A 19,405-nucleotide genomic window follows, 5' to 3' on the forward strand; every position below is an offset into this window, starting at 1 on the left:
AATTTGCATGACCAATTAATAATTTGATGGCATCACAAACATTTTATAGCTTTTTTCGGATTTGAAAAAAATTGGAGATGTCAATTGAAATATTTATCAGATATTTAGTCAATTTCCATTTTCTGAGTAATTAAATTTTCGGTAATTGCAGCGTAATGATTTTAAGTTGTAAACTGGTTTATTGAATTACTCCGTTTGATTTTAAGTGATGTATTATAGCAGGTTTCAGCAAAAGTGGCTCTCGACAGTGGCGCAACTAGTGACGCTAATTCAGAAAAACAGTGGTTCTCCACATTGGAATGTAAACAACAGGTGGTCGAACAAAAATATAACAGCAATTAATTAATTATATAATATTAAAATGAGTAATTAATTTAAATTTGCCGCACTTTGTTCGCGCCTGTTTAGTAAACCCTACGTAAAAAATCCACCAGTCACGATAACTTCGAGGGCCACTTTTGCTGAACCTAAGTGAAGAAGTATGCTGATGCTTTTGGGAAAGCAGAGACATTACTAAAATTCAATCAACAGATTATAAATCGTTCGAATCGATGTTTAATGGTTTGATTACGATTAATAATAGTAATTGAAGATATCTATTTGTTATTGTATGACTTCTTTTGAGACAGTGAGAGCAACTGCATATTATTTTGATTATAAATATCGAGCGTGGTGGCATGTTATTTTGATTAGGCATTTTGTGTAACAGTAATATTAAAAATATATAGTTTATCTTACATTTGGGTTAAACGGGCCCATTATGTGGTAGATGAAGTTTAAAATACTGGGCCGTTCGATTTTTCCCTTTTCAACGAAACTAATTTTGTTAAAATTGGTAAAGATATATATAAAACATGAAAAGATATCGCAGACAAAATAATAAACATGTGTGCTCGACGAAAGTTGTGCACTAACTGTGATATACACGTACTTACAGTGTAAATTCCAGAATTTCATTTACAAGTACGTGTTATATTATATTTATAATATATACATTAATTATATTATACGATATAGCTATAGTGAACGAGTCATGGCGACTTCTATGCAATAAAATATGGTGTCATTTCCGCCATTCCAACTTCCAACCCATACACACACAAGCATAAGTAACACCATCCACCATGCAAAAACAAGCTTACATTATATTATATTTTACTAACACGTACGCTCAACTAATTATCAGCCTCCGCCACCAACCCTACACAATCACCTTTACGTATAATCGCTCGCCCGTCGTGTAACTTACATGACATACACTAACGGTTTTAGTTTCAGATAACAATTAGTATATTATTATTATTATCATTACTATTGTTGTTGTATAACACGGTTGCCTCTACCACTATTATACCGCCACTGGCTATGTAAGTAATAATATTAACTTACCGTTTTACGAGTCCCAAAACGTTTTCTGCTCTGTTATAATAACGATAATAATAATAATAATAATAAGTAATAACTGAGTTTTAGAACACCTATGCAGCTTTAACTGTATGAATAATAGTTACGTTCTAAAATATGACTTACAGTTTTCTTATGTTTGACAAATAAAACGTTATCAAATCGTATACACTATAGTTAGGTCGTATAAAATAAAATATCACAACAATAAATAATATAATTTATTAATGATATATTTATCCGATTTATGGGTTCCACAAAAATACTAATGGGATTATTGATTTATTTTTTATTTATGCCAATGCTGTATGTTGATTACAACGTTGAAAATAACTAATAAACTCTTAATATCTGTGAAATATTTTCCACTTAACTCAAAGTTATTAACTATAAGGCATAAATTATTAAAGGGTTTTGAATGGCTAAATGTGGTATTTAAATTTAAAATCTCTGTAATAGTTTCTATGTGATTTTAGAAAACATGGTATAATATTATAACTATGTTTACGTATAATTTATGACCATTGTAATTCAAACACCTTTAGGTTGTCCAACGAAAAGTCTGAAATATTTTATTTTTTTTTTTTAACTATCAAATCAATAGACGATATTATAAAATATTCTCTATAGATTTTTATTTTTTATATTTTGAACGAAATAAAGAGCATTAAATATTTTGTCGTAACCAAAATTCTAACAATGTGCTGTTTATAAAATTCTACTTTCAAATAGTGTGTCAATTGTAGATAAATGTAAGTTATAGCTATACCTATATTATATGTAATTTATTATAAATACTTTGTGATGCCGTAATTAATGTTTGTTTTCCTTAAGTTAGGTTAGGTTTGATTAAAATACTTAGGCCCTTCAAGGTAAATAGTTTATAAATTTCCTCAAAAACGTCACCTTTGACAAGTATTATTGTTTATATTATTATTAGAATAATTTATTATTTTTAAATTTGGTTCTATTTTTATTTAATTATAAAACCTCCTATCTCATACCTATAAATTTTTTTTTTTGTACATTTTTTTAAGTTCAAATGTTTACAACATTGTACAGTAACCCATAAAATTAGTATTTTCTTAAACGATTTTTATATTATTTTTTTTTTTTGTTATTTTGTTATTTAAAACAATTAACCGTAGATATTTTTATTTTTTATCAATTGTTTATATATATTTTTTTTACACTCAGTTAAAAACTTAGAAATTGATTTCAAGATACCACTTATGTTTTCTTACAACTATGTAAAAATATTTAAGCATAATTTATTTTTACAGTCATTTAAAATTCAAATTTTGAAAAAATTCTTCAAAATCACTAAAATTTGCAAATTATTTTGCTGTTTAAAATTTATAAAATATTTAATTATTAAAGCCAAGGCTTGAAAATTCAATACAAGTTCACAAGTAATTCATACTGAAACCAAATAATTAAACATATTTTTTTTTTATGGAAATTTTAAATTCAAATTTGGATGAAATCACATACTTAAACTATGAATAATGATATTCATAATTTTGTTAAAACATATAGTTCAAAAACTTTATTTGGGAGACATAAAACTTTTACATGTGATAATATATGTATTTTATACACACAATGATATTTTTAAATGTAATTATCTCAAAAAAAATTGATTCTACTTGCTGTATCAATAATATTAAAATAAATTACTTAAATATTCAATAGCAATATCACAAAATATATCATGAAATATACCTACTTAGTGATGCACTGATGTAGACTGATAGATTATCTCCACTCATAATTGCTTTTACTACATAAATAAATTCAAATTGAATACATCTAACACAATGGCTAACTTGACACTTTTTATAGAATTTAATAATATTCACTTGCTCACCTTTATAAAAATATTTTTTAATTTTTTGCTGTTATTAAAATATTATGTTAAATCATAATTCATATATACTATATAGTAGCGTTTCTCAAACTGTGGGTCGCGACCCACTGGTGTGTCGTCGGTCAATTATTGGTGAGTCACGAACAATTTTTTAAATTATACAGATTCCAAGAAATGTATGTTAAATTAATATTAAATATATCATTATTAATAAAAGTACATTTGTAAAAATACATTGATTATAAACCTATAGAATAATAAAAATAATAATTTAAACCTAATAAACAAATTTTGTTAAAAAAATTGAAATATATTATATTATATTATTTTAAATTAAAATTTTTTTTTATTTAACTACTTTTTGAAAAGTGAAACCATGTGGCCCACTAAAGATTTTTCGGGGGAAATTTAGGTCGCGATACTAAAAAGATTGAGAACCGCTGCTATATAGTATAGTATGATTACATAATAAATAATATTTATGAAAAAAATAAAATAAAAAATATAATGTTTAAAAATTGTAATTTTTGTTTGAAAAAAAAAAACAAAAATATGACTTAACAGTAAACATAAACATGATTACCTAATATACAGTTATAAAAATAATATTAAGATTTTTGTATTATACTTAATAATAGTCTTGTAATAAAAATGATTTTTAGTCTTGAGATAGTATATATTTTTAAATATTTCCCAACTACTTTTAATGATAAGAAAAACTCTTCTGTTATAATCCACGAATTAAGATATACTAAAGTATATCTTAATTCGTGCTACAATCACAAGGACAGTTAAAAATATTTAGTAAACAATATTGACTAAAACTACTAACCGATTTCCATTGCGAATATTTTTAGTATTAATACATTAATATCATTACTCATTGTAGCCGATCTTTATGGAAAATTCAGATAAAAAATAAAAATGAACGGGAAAATTTAAACTCACCTAAAAAATGAAATAGTTAATTCCCATAAAATTATTTTACTACCTACGTACATTTCTCTAAAAACATATTTTACAAAAAATATTAGAACCATTTAACGTAACCCAGAGGCCAGAGGACACTACGTGAATGTGGTTCTAGTCATTCTCCAAAAATATATGTATTTATAATTGCATTTATATTTCTTTACTCATATTTTATATTTACAAAAATTCATCACTACAAAATTCATGCTAGTTTCATTAAAATTATTATTTATTTCGTCATTTAAATTAGTTTTTGATTGAGTAACAATGTAAAACTGTTTTTTATAATGAAATTTAGTAATTTTTTGTTCTTTAAAAATTTTTAATAACTGGTTTAATAATTTTTGTCGTCTTTTTAACTTATTACGTATTATGACAATTAATTATTTATGTATACTTTGTTATTTTAAGTAAATTTCTGTTTGAATATTCCATAATGTATCTATAAATATATAAATATTGGTATGGCTATGGTTAAAATATGCATTAAAATAGGCATGGAATGATTCAAAAGCATTTGTGGATTTTTTCGATTCGGAAGAAGCTTTTGCTCAGACTTTAGGTGAAAAAATTTCTAGTTCATCGATATATTATATGCATTTTTTTAATTATCATAGAATTCATCCAGGCAGTCATCGTTTAGTTTAATTCTGTACAAGACAATACTAAAACATTTTCTAAATTTAAAAATATCAATCTAAAACAGTGATGTAGCTGTTTGCTAATTTCTAATTTTTCATTTTTTTAATCCATTGCGAACCCAAATCTTAGAATTACGCACCACCATGCCTGCAATAAATGAAAACGACAACTATCTAATTTAATTACGGGCTATTGTAACATGCGAGTATTTCCAAATTCTTTCTCAAAATCAGTTACAATTTTATTTGGTTTTAATTCACTACCAACTCCATCATTCAGTTCATTTATTGTTTGAAAACATTGTTTATAAGTTAATTCATTTTTATCTTTGAATAAACAAAATATTAAAGGAATATAATAACCGTTCAAATAATTATAGAAAGTTAAGAACTACTAAAAAAAATTTGTACAGAAATCAAATTTTCCATCAAGATAAAAAATTTTCGGTATGAAAAAAAGCTCTTGAGTTTGATTTACATGAAAAAATTATTAAATTATCTATTACACTATTTATTAACACAAAATATCCGTTATGGATTGTTTTTGTATTCAGTTGTTCAATAGCTTCGTAAACAGAGTTCATATATGTTGGTAGAGGAAGTAAAATATTACGGTGTACATTATATGCGTTTCTTTTAACATGTTTTAAATCATTATTACTTCTAATTTGCTAGTTGACTAATCATTTCAACATTAAATTAAAATTTTACTCGGATATTCCGAATACGTCTCATTTTTAGTTTTTACCATTTTCAAAACCCAAATACGTCAGCAGTCTTATCGAAAAAATATATTGAATAGCCCAAGTGTGTCCGCAATCAAATCGACAAATTATATCGATAGCCTCAGTGCGTCCTCGGTCCACAGCTATAGGTCATATTTAAGATAAAATTATCAAATAAACCTTTCAAGATACAGGGCTGAATGATTTGACGATAATCAAATATATTGGTTCAAATATACAACTAAAATACTTTATTCGTAAAGCTATGGTTGTGGAATACTGGAAACGATGGGAAAATTGCATTTCAACTTCTATAATGATTTATAAAAATAAATAAATAAAATTTGTCTTAAAAAAAAAAGTTTAAAAATAATTAGTACACTTACCCTAATTCAAGAGTGTAAACTAAAATTAAATAATTATAAATAAGAATCAAAAAATATTTTTGGGGTGTAAAACAATTCACCTCCTCGTGGTGCACTCTGGGTAACTCTAAATGAACTGGGACGTCCTAGGGCTATATCAAAAATATGATCTTCTTTTCTTGAGACCCACTTGAATGATATCTTATTTCGGACGCACTCAGAACAGTCGGAACATTAAAAAAACATCATTTCGGTACGCACTCGGGAAACTCCCACCTTCCGATCAATTAATAAATTAATACGTCATGTTAAAATATCACACAAAATACAAACGATATTATTACGTCCCGATAACAACGTCGATTCATATATCAGCGCAGAAATGAAAATATTTAATATATTAAATATAAAGCAAATCTTTATTTAATTTAGACTTAAATATAAAAATACACTATTGCAAGTATAAGATATAGGTGAGTAGTATTACAACCGGCCTCTAAGCGTCTTGGATATACCTAACCATTTTCCAAGCTCTTGCTCTGGTCTCCTTTATAGTTGGTTGACAAAGAATCAATTATGGTGGTGGTGACTTCCGATGACACGAGGGCTCTCGCATTTGATAATTATTCTTGTCGGCTCTTGTACTTTCAGAGTATCGACTTTTCTAAGAAGTGAGCGACGTGTGATCATACCTAAATGTTCTTAATTAAAATAATACAATGCTCACACTATCTGCCCTGACCTCACATTAGTCATATTGTCTTGACTTATTAAATAATCGGAACATCTGCTGCCATACCGTACAATAGGTATATATATTTTAAAATATACTAAATATACGTATTACATGGCCCATAACAATATTATAAATTTATTATAAAATAATTTAATTCAAATAACAACGACAATATGTGATTGACTGAGAAGGAAAAATAGCCAGACCCAGTTATCTTTATTACTAGTTATTATTAGTATTACAAGGGAAACTAAATTATTCATTCGAATAGATATGTACACGTGTTTTAAAAGAACACGACGATTAAATAAAAAAATAGGATTAGATTAGATAGATATAATATTATATGACCTTAAATTGCTATTTTATATAAAAAAAAAAATTATATTTGTTAAATTATTAATTGAGATGTGTATGGTTTAAATATTTAATAATCATGTAAATTAAAATAGATATATACACTGTAAAATGTAAAATTTAATAAATTTTTTTTATTATAATTTAGGAAATTAGAAAGAACACAGTTATTCTTTATATAGATCTACTCGTACATATTAATTAATAAAAGTAAGTTAACTTTTTTAAACTTCTAATTTATCGATACTCATAACTAACTTGAGTTAAATATTTTCATTAATTTACTTGTCTTTGGGATTTAACATAATTATAATGCGGCAGCAAAATATTTTTTAGAAGAATTAACGTGAGTATAATATAATATCAAAATGTTTTTAGGATAATTTACAAAATATTAGGGGAGTTTCATGTACCCAAATAAACACTATCGTCTTAGTTTTATGCGTAAATTATAAATAATGTATAATCTATATTATATTAAACATGAAAATACGAGATATTTATCATAAAATGGTTTTGCGGCTTGCTCAGATTTCAGGTAAACTAACTTTACCATTAGTTTTAAAAACTAACGGCTACAATACATTTTTTGGTATAAAATATTCGATATTTATGTTGGAAATTTTAATTTTACATTGAATTCAAACTAATGTATAAATTTAATATCTTAAATCATTTCATCTTTATCGAATAAAAAAAAATATATTAATAAAATAATAAATATTACTTTAAAACTATTACAAAGCTCAGCTCTTGATATTCTATTTCAACCTTCAATATTATATAAAAAATGTGTCTTAGACAAGAAAAATTTCCTGCCCTATAATATTTCTCAGGCCGTCTTTGTATGGCAAAACCAGCTTAATTTTTATAAATTTAGGTGCTTCCTGGTTTTGTTGTCAAGGAGTTATGTTTAAATGTAAAATTCGACATCGCCTGTTGATAATACGTACTACAAAACTGAAAAATTGAAAAAATTTGTAGCTTTGTTCGTCAATTATTTTTATTAATAAAAATATACCAGAATAATGGAGTTCAAAATTCGAATTTCATACATAACCTCAATATTCTCAAAACAGTTGACACACTCGGTCGAAGAAACCTACCTATTATATAATATAGATTTGTACGATTTGATCGCTACGATAAGCATGGGCGCCCATAGGTAATATTTTAGGGGGAGGTCAAAATAAAAAAATTTTCGAATGTAAGATAATAGTTGGTAAAAAAAACGAGAGCTGAACATTAACGGTATAGTATATAATATAATACGATGTTAAATAATATTTAATAGGTACCTGATACTCATGTAGATATAAATTATAATTATTTTTTCTCGATGCTAAGTTGCCTTATGAACTGTTTTTATATGATTTCAAAATATACTATTTTTTCGTTAAGTTTGTCGATAATATTATTATGGTCGTTTTTCTGTGGGTTTAGGCATTGATTAATTCATAACATTTCTAGGCTATTTTTTGATTGTGATAAAAAAAAATATAGAGATAATAACAATCATTTTTTTATAAAACTGGAAAAATCACTGCAGAATGAAGGAAATTCAAAATTTTACTTATGGTTGGATAGACGACCTACCGGAATACCAGGATTTTTCTGATTGGCCGCTGTCTGTATTTACAATATGTATTTTAGACAATGAGACCCTTTATTATCATTTGGAAATTGAATATGAATGAATAGTCGTCATTTTTATATTGATCGAACGAATTATATAAACTAAAGTATATTGTGTAACTACTAAAATTAGGTTAAGTTAGGTACTATATAAAATATAGATTAAATCCAGTGCTATATACTTAGTTCCCTCAAAGCGATATTAGCACAGATTATAATAAAAAAATAATTATATTTCATACAATCTGTAGTAGTAGATAACTGAAACAAAAACAAAATATTTCTTATCGGTCCGTTGCCATCACCGCGACTTTATCAATAAGAATAGCGATGACCGGTTAACACGGTTGCGAATGATGATATGCATTATTTGTAATACTATTTTTTAGAATAATCCTAATATTTTATTAATATTAATTATTTACAAGAGTTTTATGTAAATTAACAATAATTATCAATCAACTTCTATTTTATCAGTTGCACTCGCCTACAATAAAACAATAATTTTCTAATGAAATAAAATGGTCAACTGAGTTGAGTTACTAACTCAGTTTAACATATGTTTCATGTTTAAATTTATATTACTTAAAAATCCTACCATGTTTAAACCGGTGTTGGCTGTCGACAAGTTTAAACCCTAATGGATTTAAAAGAGTGGTCCTATATATGAAAGTTAAAGAAAAGAATTTGTATAAAATACTACTAAAATAGTATTTAAAAGTTTAATGTATTTATGCGCTACGTGATGTATTGTAATATTCATGATAATATTATATACTTATTATATTCTATATCTATCCAACAAACAATTTATACAAATGTTCATACTTCCATTTTATCAATTTATCAGAATTTATATTAAAATTAATAAAAACTTACTATTACCACTTTTATTTAGGAAACAATTATTCATTTAATTCAATGACTATAGGTACGGTAGTTTATTCAATATTTTATTTTAATACAAGTCGAGATATAATAATTAATACAATACTTATATTTTATATATTGCATCATGGTGCATATTCATTTTTACAATGATTTATATTTTGCATTAAAACAAAAAAATAAAATTTCAAATTTGTTTCAATTTAGTTAACTACAGATATTACATAGATAACATAAGTAAACATACAACAATAACATGTATCTAGACTATAATATTGAGATATAAATTGTTAAGTGAAATTGGTCTTGGTTTTGTAATGATGTTTTTTTGAAGATAGATATAGTACCTATAGAATAGGTATACTACCAGTACCCAATGACACTGTCAGGGCAAAAACTTTGGAGTGGGTGGTAAATGACTTAAATACTTATTATCTAGATATTATGAAAAATAAATGACTTAAAAATTTACTACCTTGCTCTATTTATTTTTTGTATGAAAACTTTAATTTTTTCAATCTAGTTAATTTAACTTTTTTTATTATTTAATGAGTAAATAATACTGACTATGTAATAACATGTAATAAATGTAACTGTAATCACAAGAGTTTTAAGAATTAAGATCGATAAACTAATTTACGAAAATCCTACTTTAATAAATAAAATTAACCAATTTACGTGATTAAATAACTATAATTTTAAATATTTTAAATTTTAAATTTTTGAAGGAATTTTTTTAACAAAATTGATTTAGTTTTTATTGCATAACTCAAAAACAAATAACCGTAGATAGATACTTGAATTTTTTATCAAATTTATATATTATGACTATTTTTCATTATTAATGCCATTTAAAAAATATTTTATCTCTTTTTAAACTATTAATATACATCTGAAATTTCGATTTTTTTTTTCTTTGAATAATAATAAAAAAAATTTTACTTAGAATAACTAGTGAAAATCATGGCACTGAAAATTCAACCAAAAAAATAATTTAAATATTAACCCAACAGTTTAAAAATGGATGTAAATCTAAATAATTAAATAAACATAATAATAATAAACTTTTATAATAAATATAATTAAATAACTAAATATTTTTGGGGTGTGAGCCAGTTCATCTTCTCGTGGTGCACCCTGGGTAACTCTAAATGAACTGGGACGCACTTGGGCTACGTCAAAGTAGTGACCTTTTCCTCTTTGGACGCACTCGGGTGAAACCTTATTCCGGACGCATTCGGAACATTAAAAAAAGGACATTTTGGAACGCACTCGGGAGTTGCCCCTTAGAATGTAAGAATGTTTACAAATTTATAATCACAACATTCTTTATAAGCGTTTAAATTATTATTTGAACAAATCTATAAAATCTCAAATATTACAAATTATTATTTTATAATTAGAAAATTTAATACATAAGTAATGTAATAATGTAATTCTTAAAAAAAATTTCAATTTATATTAAAAAAAAATCTACCAAAAAGTTAAATTAATATTTTATGAGAATTCAAAGTTCAAATTTTGTTAAATTTACATTTTTATTCATAAAATAACTATTACTTTTCAAACGATTTGATATTTTGTTATAGTTAAAAAACAAATAACCATAGATTCTTGAAATTTTCACTAAAAATATTTATAATATACGTAATCATTTTTTATATATATAATGATGTGATAAGATTTTCAAAATATTTAAGCTCTATTTGAGTTATTTATAGTTAACTTAAATTTTCAATTTTGTTTTTGTTTTATTTCAACAAATATTGATTAAAATTTTTTGATCAAAAAGCTTGATCCCAAACAAATAATTCTTATAAATATGTAAAAATATTTAAAATTCCTACTTAGGTACAATTTATTTTTAAAGGCATCTTAAGTTCAAATTTTGACGAAATTACATATATTTTAAACTATGAATAACAATATTCATTATTTTGTTATAGCTCAAAAAGATTATTCGTGAAAATAAACACTTACGTAGGTTATTATATTTTATACACACAACGATATTTTCATTTGAAATGTTTTCGACAAAAATTAATTAAATCCTACATTATAACTAATAGTAAAGTTATTTACTTAATAACAATATAAAAAACTGTAACATGAAATATTTTCTACTAGTGATGTAGTAGGGTGAAAGACTATCTCCGTTCAGAATATTTTTTCGTTTACAATGATGTACTATTACTATTAAATTCAAATTAAATACATCTATAACATTGGCTCGTTCAAAATGCTCCAAATCTTACAGCAGATCTATATCCACTTATTCACCCTTTCTTATAATTAGTTTTTCTACTTTCAGTTTAAGAATAAAAAAAGTATCAAAATGTTTCGTTCTATCTACAAGTTACCAATACATTTGAACAACCGATACGTTATGAAAACTTTATCTAGGGGTATAGCTGAAAAGCGTTCGAGTATGGAAAAATATTTCAAAGACAAAAGCTTCATCGTGACTGGAGCAAGTGCAGGTAAATATTAAAATATTATTTAAATTATTAGTTATATTTTTTTATTTTATAATTTATGTTTAGATTCTTTTATTTATGTGAAATATTTCAATTTTATTGAATTATTATATTACTCTATTTATTTTATTTATTTTAATTATCGTATTTTGTTTAGTTTTATTTTGTCATTAAGAACTTAAATTATCAACGTTATATATGTATATTGTATAGTTGTATTTATATTTTTAAATTCGTAGAATTAATCGGGTAACAAATTAATATACAATATACACACTAACGTGATCAGAAATTATAATTCATACGCATATAATGTACCTTATATACCCTTCCTAGTTGGTTTATCAGTCTTATTTAAATTTTTAACACCAAGACATAATAACAATAGTTCAATAGTTTTATTTTGTATTCATAACCGTCAAATCAATTAATACTTTTATTATTCTCATATACTTTTTATAGTAGATACCTAAAGATAGTTTACACTGTAATATTGTCTTCAATTCGATACGTCTAACTTTTTAGTTTCACACGACTGTATTATTATTTAAATTTTTTAACTTAAATTAAATTTGTAGTGATCTATTTATGAATGTAAATAAACTTTTCGTCTTCCCTAAATATTGTAGATCTAAATTTATTCGAAGTTTTTAATGGGTTATGATTAATTAATTTAAATTCATCTACTAGTTTTGATGGATTTTTTACATTATTTTTAAATGAATATTCATTCATTCTACTTAAAGTCATTACTTATTTGTATAATATTTCTTCAAATTTAGGTATATTTCCAGATAAATAAAAATTTTCTTACGTAACTCCAACTTTTAAAAAAGGTGATAAATCTCATTGTTACCAATTATTATCGTCCATTATCTAAAATTTCTATACTTTACAATAGTATTTCCCAATCTATGAGTGGTATGTAAGATTGAGTCGCGAAATATTTTTTATGGGTCACCAGTCGTGACCTATAATTAAAATATACGTGAAAATAATTTTGACAGAAAATTTATAAATTCCTAAATTATGTTTTATTGGATACCTTTTATTGAAAAATTTTTAGTTTACAATTAGATACTCATTTTTAAATACTCAAATTTTATATTATGTATATTAAGTTTTAATTTTCTGATGGATAAATTTATTGTTTGTAACCACAAGCAGTAAATTGATGGGTCGACATTACAAAAAGGTTAGGAAACACTGCTCTACAACAATGGCGTAGTTATGAAGATAGATTCTCCCTCCCCCCTAAAACCTTTTTTTTTATGTTTAATGCATTAACTTATAATCGATATAAGTTTTTAAAATTATCCATATTATGTTATAATCACGGATATAATATAGAGCTATAATGGCATAGTTATATAAGCCCCCACTTTATGTTTATCCAATAAATTGTATATCCCCCTCCCCCAAAACAAAATCACAACTATGCCACTGCTCCACGAATTATTCTCGAAATCAGTTGATAAAATATTCGGCCCTTTGCAAACGTATTCATTCCAATAAACAGTATGAATTTTTAAAAAGACGATCAACAGTTACAAATTCTTGTATTTTCAAGTAGTCTATCATTGCTTTTTTTAATGATAAATCACAGTTTGATATGATATATACAATTTTTAAAAAGGCTTAAGATTATGTAAACAATTTTTTTTTTAATCTCTAAACTAGAATCCTATGATTTTATTGATTATCTTTTATGGTGGATTAACTATTTTTTTAGAAATCGAATTCAAGCTATGAAATATGAAAATCACAAATATTATTAATGTATCCTCGGGCGTTCCACGGAGTGACCATTTGTCACTATTATTAATTTTTATTTTGTGTAAATTATAAAACTTTTAAACTGTTATCCAAAAATTAAATGTTTAAATGTTACTAAAAAACTCCAAAAATTATTTTCATAAGTGGTGTATTGATAATGATATGTTAATGAATGCTAATAAATGTACCTCTATTTCTTTTATTTAAAGAAAAATACATTACTCTTTAACTATTGCCATTTGCCTTGATGATATAAACCTACCTCATAAAAATATAATTGATGAATAAGATTCTTTTAAATATCATGTTCATTGCTAAACAAATAAATCGTGTAAGAAATTAAGTTAAATAAAACGAATGTGTACGAGTTTTAATAACGAATTAACCTTAAAAGTTTTGAATTATTCTTTAGTATCATCCAAATTTAAATATGCCTCTTTAGTTTTGTATTCGAATAATATTTACCAATATCATTGTTTAAATTCTGTTCAAAATAATTTTTTTTTAAATATTTAAGCTACAAATGTAGAGTTCAAAAACTTTCTTATTCAGGGTTAGGTAATAATTTAAACTACTCAATAATCACATCGATTACCCAAAACTAATAGAGCATTTAAATTTTAAAATTAACTAATTTATGTCTAGAAATAAATCCTCATTTTATTCTTTATTTGGCTCCAGTACTTACAAAATGCACTATCCTGCAAATAAACTTATGTTGGTTGGTGGTTTTATGTATAACACTGATTTATTTACTATAATATTTTTATATATTTACTATAATACATTACTTAAGGAGTTAAATAAATTATAATTTACTAATTAAATATATTCACTTACTTTTGTAATTTGTATATTTCTATAATATTATTTATTATTACATACAGTTTTTAGTTAAAAGTTAAAGTATTTTAAATGTAATGATTATTTATATTATTATTTTATTGTGTCTCTTTCATTATCTACTATTTTTCCACTAGAAATGAAAAATAAATATAATATCTATGGACTTATACCTATACTAAATTATTCTTTAATATTTATAAGTATGGGAAAAGTGATAACTGGAAGATTATTAGGTTTGGACGCGCACGTATTTGCAGTCGGGAAAGATATAGAAAGTCTACCGACTAATCAAAAAATGACCAAAATAAGCGTGGACCTTAGTGATTGGGATTTAACGTATTGCAAAATCTTAGAAATTGGGCCTGTCCACGGTTTAGTTAACAACGCCGAAGTGGCACATATTGAACCTTTTTTGGAAACAACACAACACGGATGGGATGAGTACGGATACAGATTAACTTTTTATTGGCGGGGAAAGGGATTTAGGACTTTAGGAACTGTCGTAAGCGGCACATCCCAATAAGAAAAAAGTTAAGCTTACATTTTTTTTCTCAAAATTAGTATCCAAAATTGCAAAAATTTATAAATTAGTAATTACCATCTCTTTTTACCATGAAAGTTAATCATTTTAACACACATCAGCTCCAAAAGCAAATTAAATTTAAACATCTTTACCGTAAATAAGTATTGAACAATTGAGCTTTCTGTTTATAAAATTAATTTTTTTTTTTGCGATAGTTATGTTTTACGGTATTTGAATATTCTCCATGAATCAACTTTTTTTAGGTACTTTCTCATAAATTCCATTATTATTTAATATTTATTATTAAAACGTTTAAAACCCATTAGTTAGTATATACGTAAACTATCTTAAAATTAAAAAATATTAGTCAGATTAAAATTTCTGGTATAATAGTTATTATTATTTACTTAATTTTGTATCTGTAATATTTATGTTGGTAGTTTTTACATTTTTTAAGAAGTTCGATTTGAATTATATTTGTATATTTAATGCACACACCTCACGTATATCAAGTTACTCGTATACAAAAAATTAGTGAAACCAATCTGTACATACAGCATTCAGCTATGGGAAAATGCAAAAAATTCAAACTTAAATAAAATCCATTCCTTCCAAAACATTTCCCTTAGAAAGTTGATAAATACTCCCTTATACATATTAAATCATACTCTCCGCAGACCTAAAATTAAAAACAATTCACGAAGTAGCCAAACAATTCTATAAAAGATTCCATGACAGCTTTTTCTCTCACTCAAACTCTTTAATTAAAAACCTTTCCTTCCTCACTATCCCTGGTAGCCCTCTTAGATGCTTAAAAAGTAAATGGTTTAGAGACCTATTAAAATCATAAAAAAAACAAATAAATAAATTTATTTTATAATTTTATTAAATTAACTGTAAAGTTTCTTCGTTTGGCTTCTTTACTCAATATGTGTATTATATCATTTTATATTATTATATTTCTTATATCATATATACTTATTAGTTATATCTACTAATGAAGATTCTATATTTAACTTAAAATTTAAAAAAAAATATTTGGTACATAAATAATGATAAAAAAAAATTAAATATTGATTTTCATATATATTATTTTTTCCAGGGAGGAAATTGTGTTATCTGGTTGGAAAACTCCAATTTCCGGGAAGGGGGGAAATACAAATGAAAACTTTCTATAAATTCATGTTTTTCAAGTCTTTTACTCTTTAATTTATTTTTATTTTAAAAAAAATTATATTTTTAAGTTTATCATCTAAAACTAAATATTTTTTTGAAAATTTAAAAATAATTTAATCTATGGATATTTCATATTACTGAACAAAGCTATAAATAGTTGTTCATCATTACTAAGCCATTAATATTATTTTAATAAGTATTGTAGAATTAAAAAATATCAAGCAAAATGATGAATGTTGTTATATTTTCTCTTTTAACCTATCCTAATTTCCAAAAAAATAAAATAGGTACCTAAGTATTATTAAAACGGATTAAACTAATATTTTATTAAATTTATTTTTTAATTCTTATGTGGCTATGTTTATTAAAATGCGTATTCTTTATAAATTTAAGTGTCATATAATAAGTATAACTACTTATTTATTAATTAATTTTTATAAACATCCAAGCTCTAAAGTAGTTATTTGAGTTATTTATAATTATTTTTCACTTTAAAATGGAAAAAATATAATGTTATTAATACATTTATTAATAAATAACTTAAATGATATTTTTATTTCTAGTACATTAAATGTTAACTCCAGAGGTGTGGTAAGAGCAAGCCAAGCTGCAGCTAAAAATATGATTTCTGAAAAAATCAAAGGATCAATAGTCAATATATCCTCTACTATATCTGAGGTTAATTTTATTTATTGATAATATTTTGTATTGTTTTATGTTTATCATATTTGTATTTGACTTATAATTTAGGAACATTTTTATTTTTAACTTTCTAAACTTCGAATTATTTTAAATTTGCAAAAACCAAATAGGTAGTTCTAAAAACATTTAATTCTTTATAAATTGTTCATAGTAAATAATAATGGGATTATAACTTATAAACGACATTTTTAGAGAACAATACTCGATCATGTATCATATTGTGCAGCTAAAGGAGCTTTGAACCAAATTACAAGAACAATGGCCCTTGAATTAGGACCTCATGGCATAAGAACAAACAACGTTAATCCCACTGTTGTATTGACTAGGATGGGGAAAATAGCATGGTCAGATCCAAAAAAATCAGGACCAATTATGATTAGAATACCATTAGGAAGATTTGCAGGTAAGTTAAAATCAATGCATCTGAATTGCATGCCAAAAAAAAATAAACATAAATTGGAATGTTTTAATTGCATACCATCTCTTAGAGTAGTCTGTCCGAATACATTACCTATAGGCTATAAGATTTTACTAAATAAAATAATTTAATGTATTTTTCCACTTAAGCTACATTAAAATAAAATATATAATTATTTGAGAAGGTGACACTGTAAATAATAAGAATTAAATATGAACAGTAAATATATCTTTCAAATTTTTATATGATATTTAAAATAAATAATAATATTTAAAAAATGTATTAAATTTGATTGAATATTTTGAAATATGGAACATTGAATATAATAATTTCAATGTACAATATATTATGTTTAATAATAATATTGTATACATTATTTATTCGACGTCATTATTAAAAAGTTTAAAAAAGAATTGTTTTATTTATTTTGTTTTCAGCAAAGCCATACATATATAGTTTTATTAATTTCATCATTAAATGTTGCACACAAGTACATGATAAATAAGCTTGTGGGTACCTACATGATAAGCAATTCGGATAGACCCGTTTATAAGGTGGCATGCAATTTTGACTTTTTTTTTGACATACAATTCGAATACAGCCGTGAAAATATTTACATATTTGTTGAACATTTTGCATTATTATTGTTAAAAACTATACCGTTATTGTATAATGTAGTAAACAGATATATAATAATTAATAATGCACTTTACAGAACCTAATGATATTGCTAATGCAGTGATATTTCTATTGAGCGACTATTCAACAATGATAAATGGCCTGAATTTATACGTGGATGGCGGTTATATGGCTACATAAATATTTTGATATTAATTTTGAAAAAAATAAAATAATTATATAATGTTAAATCCTACAATAAAATCTATTGTAGGCCCATTTAAAATTTAAATAAATAAATTTGAATTGTAATGATATGTACATTTTCTGTTTATTGTTTAATTATTATCCTTATAATGTTTACCTACTTTCTAAGTCTAAAATCTTTTAAGATCATACAACTTTTATCCCAATTATGTTTTAAACAAATATTTAGCAAAGCAAATCACATAATGTTTTGAAAAAAATGCAAATCAACAATCAACAATTTATTTTTATTTTTATTTTTCACAACAAATAATTTATAACATTTTATAGATGTTTGATATGGTTATTGATTTGCTTTAGTAATTTTGTTTGTTTAAAAATTTGAATAAATATATAATTTCAACCCTGAATAAACTATCAAAATATGATTCTTGTTTTATTATATTATAAACAAGAACAACTAAAGGAGCTTAAGTTTAAAAAATATTTTCAAATATTTTAATTAGAAGTATTTACCATTATATATCTATTTAGAATCTGTCGCCTTCTCTTACAAACTATAAAATTATGAATTTTATTTTTAATTCATAAGTACCTAAAAAATATATTATTAAATATATTTTTTACTTGTATTTATTTTTCTATACTTCTTCATTCTAAAAATCTAAAAATATAAATAATGGGTACTAAATAGTTCATACTTTTTGTCTCCGCGATCAGCGTTCATTAGATTATAAAATTATATAAGTTGGGCCTTCACGACATGGAAGTAGGCAATATAATATGATGCACTTCCTTAGTGCCTTCAAATGAAATATGTTAATAATAATAAAAATAGTTAGTGGTAGTTACTTTAATACAGTAATATAAAATTGACATGCTCTTTTGGCTAATAAATAATAAAATTAACTAGGAATATAAATGTCTATATGGCTTGATAAAATATAAATAGATAAAAATAAAACAATTTGAATGCTTGTTTTGGCTTAATAATAATAATAATAAAACAATAATATAATAAAAAAAAAAGGTCTGAATGGCTACTCAATAATTTAGTATAGAAAAATAT

At 24.4% G+C, this 19,405-nt stretch overlaps 1 protein-coding gene across 1 annotated transcript; it reads left to right on the forward strand.

The window, feature by feature from the left end:
* Positions 1–11,928: 11,928 nt before the first annotated feature.
* Positions 11,929–18,330, forward strand: LOC112601382 (L-xylulose reductase-like). The gene is made up of 5 exons (XM_025348992.1): positions 11,929–12,073; positions 14,893–15,133; positions 16,955–17,069; positions 17,286–17,496; positions 18,227–18,330. Exons 1-5 carry the CDS (start codon positions 11,929–11,931, stop codon positions 18,328–18,330), a joined length of 816 nt encoding a protein of 271 aa, XP_025204777.1.
* The last annotated feature ends 1,075 nt before the right edge of the window (positions 18,331–19,405 follow it).

This window comes from Melanaphis sacchari, unplaced genomic scaffold, assembly GCF_002803265.2.
Source record: "Melanaphis sacchari strain LSU unplaced genomic scaffold, SCAv2.0 Contig77_pilon_pilon, whole genome shotgun sequence".
Classification (NCBI taxonomy): Eukaryota; Metazoa; Arthropoda; class Insecta; order Hemiptera; family Aphididae; genus Melanaphis; species Melanaphis sacchari.

Excerpts from the sequence above, each read along its gene's own strand:
- LOC112601382 (XM_025348992.1), top strand. The coding sequence starts at position 11,929 with ATGTTTCGTTCTATCTACAAGTTACCAATACATTTGAACAACCGATAC. Across the intron at positions 15,134-16,954 it reads ACACAACACGGATGGGATGA|TACATTAAATGTTAACTCCA; the intron begins GTACGGATACAG and ends TTTTATTTCTAG. Across the intron at positions 17,070-17,285 it reads TATCCTCTACTATATCTGAG|AGAACAATACTCGATCATGT; the intron begins GTTAATTTTATT and ends CGACATTTTTAG.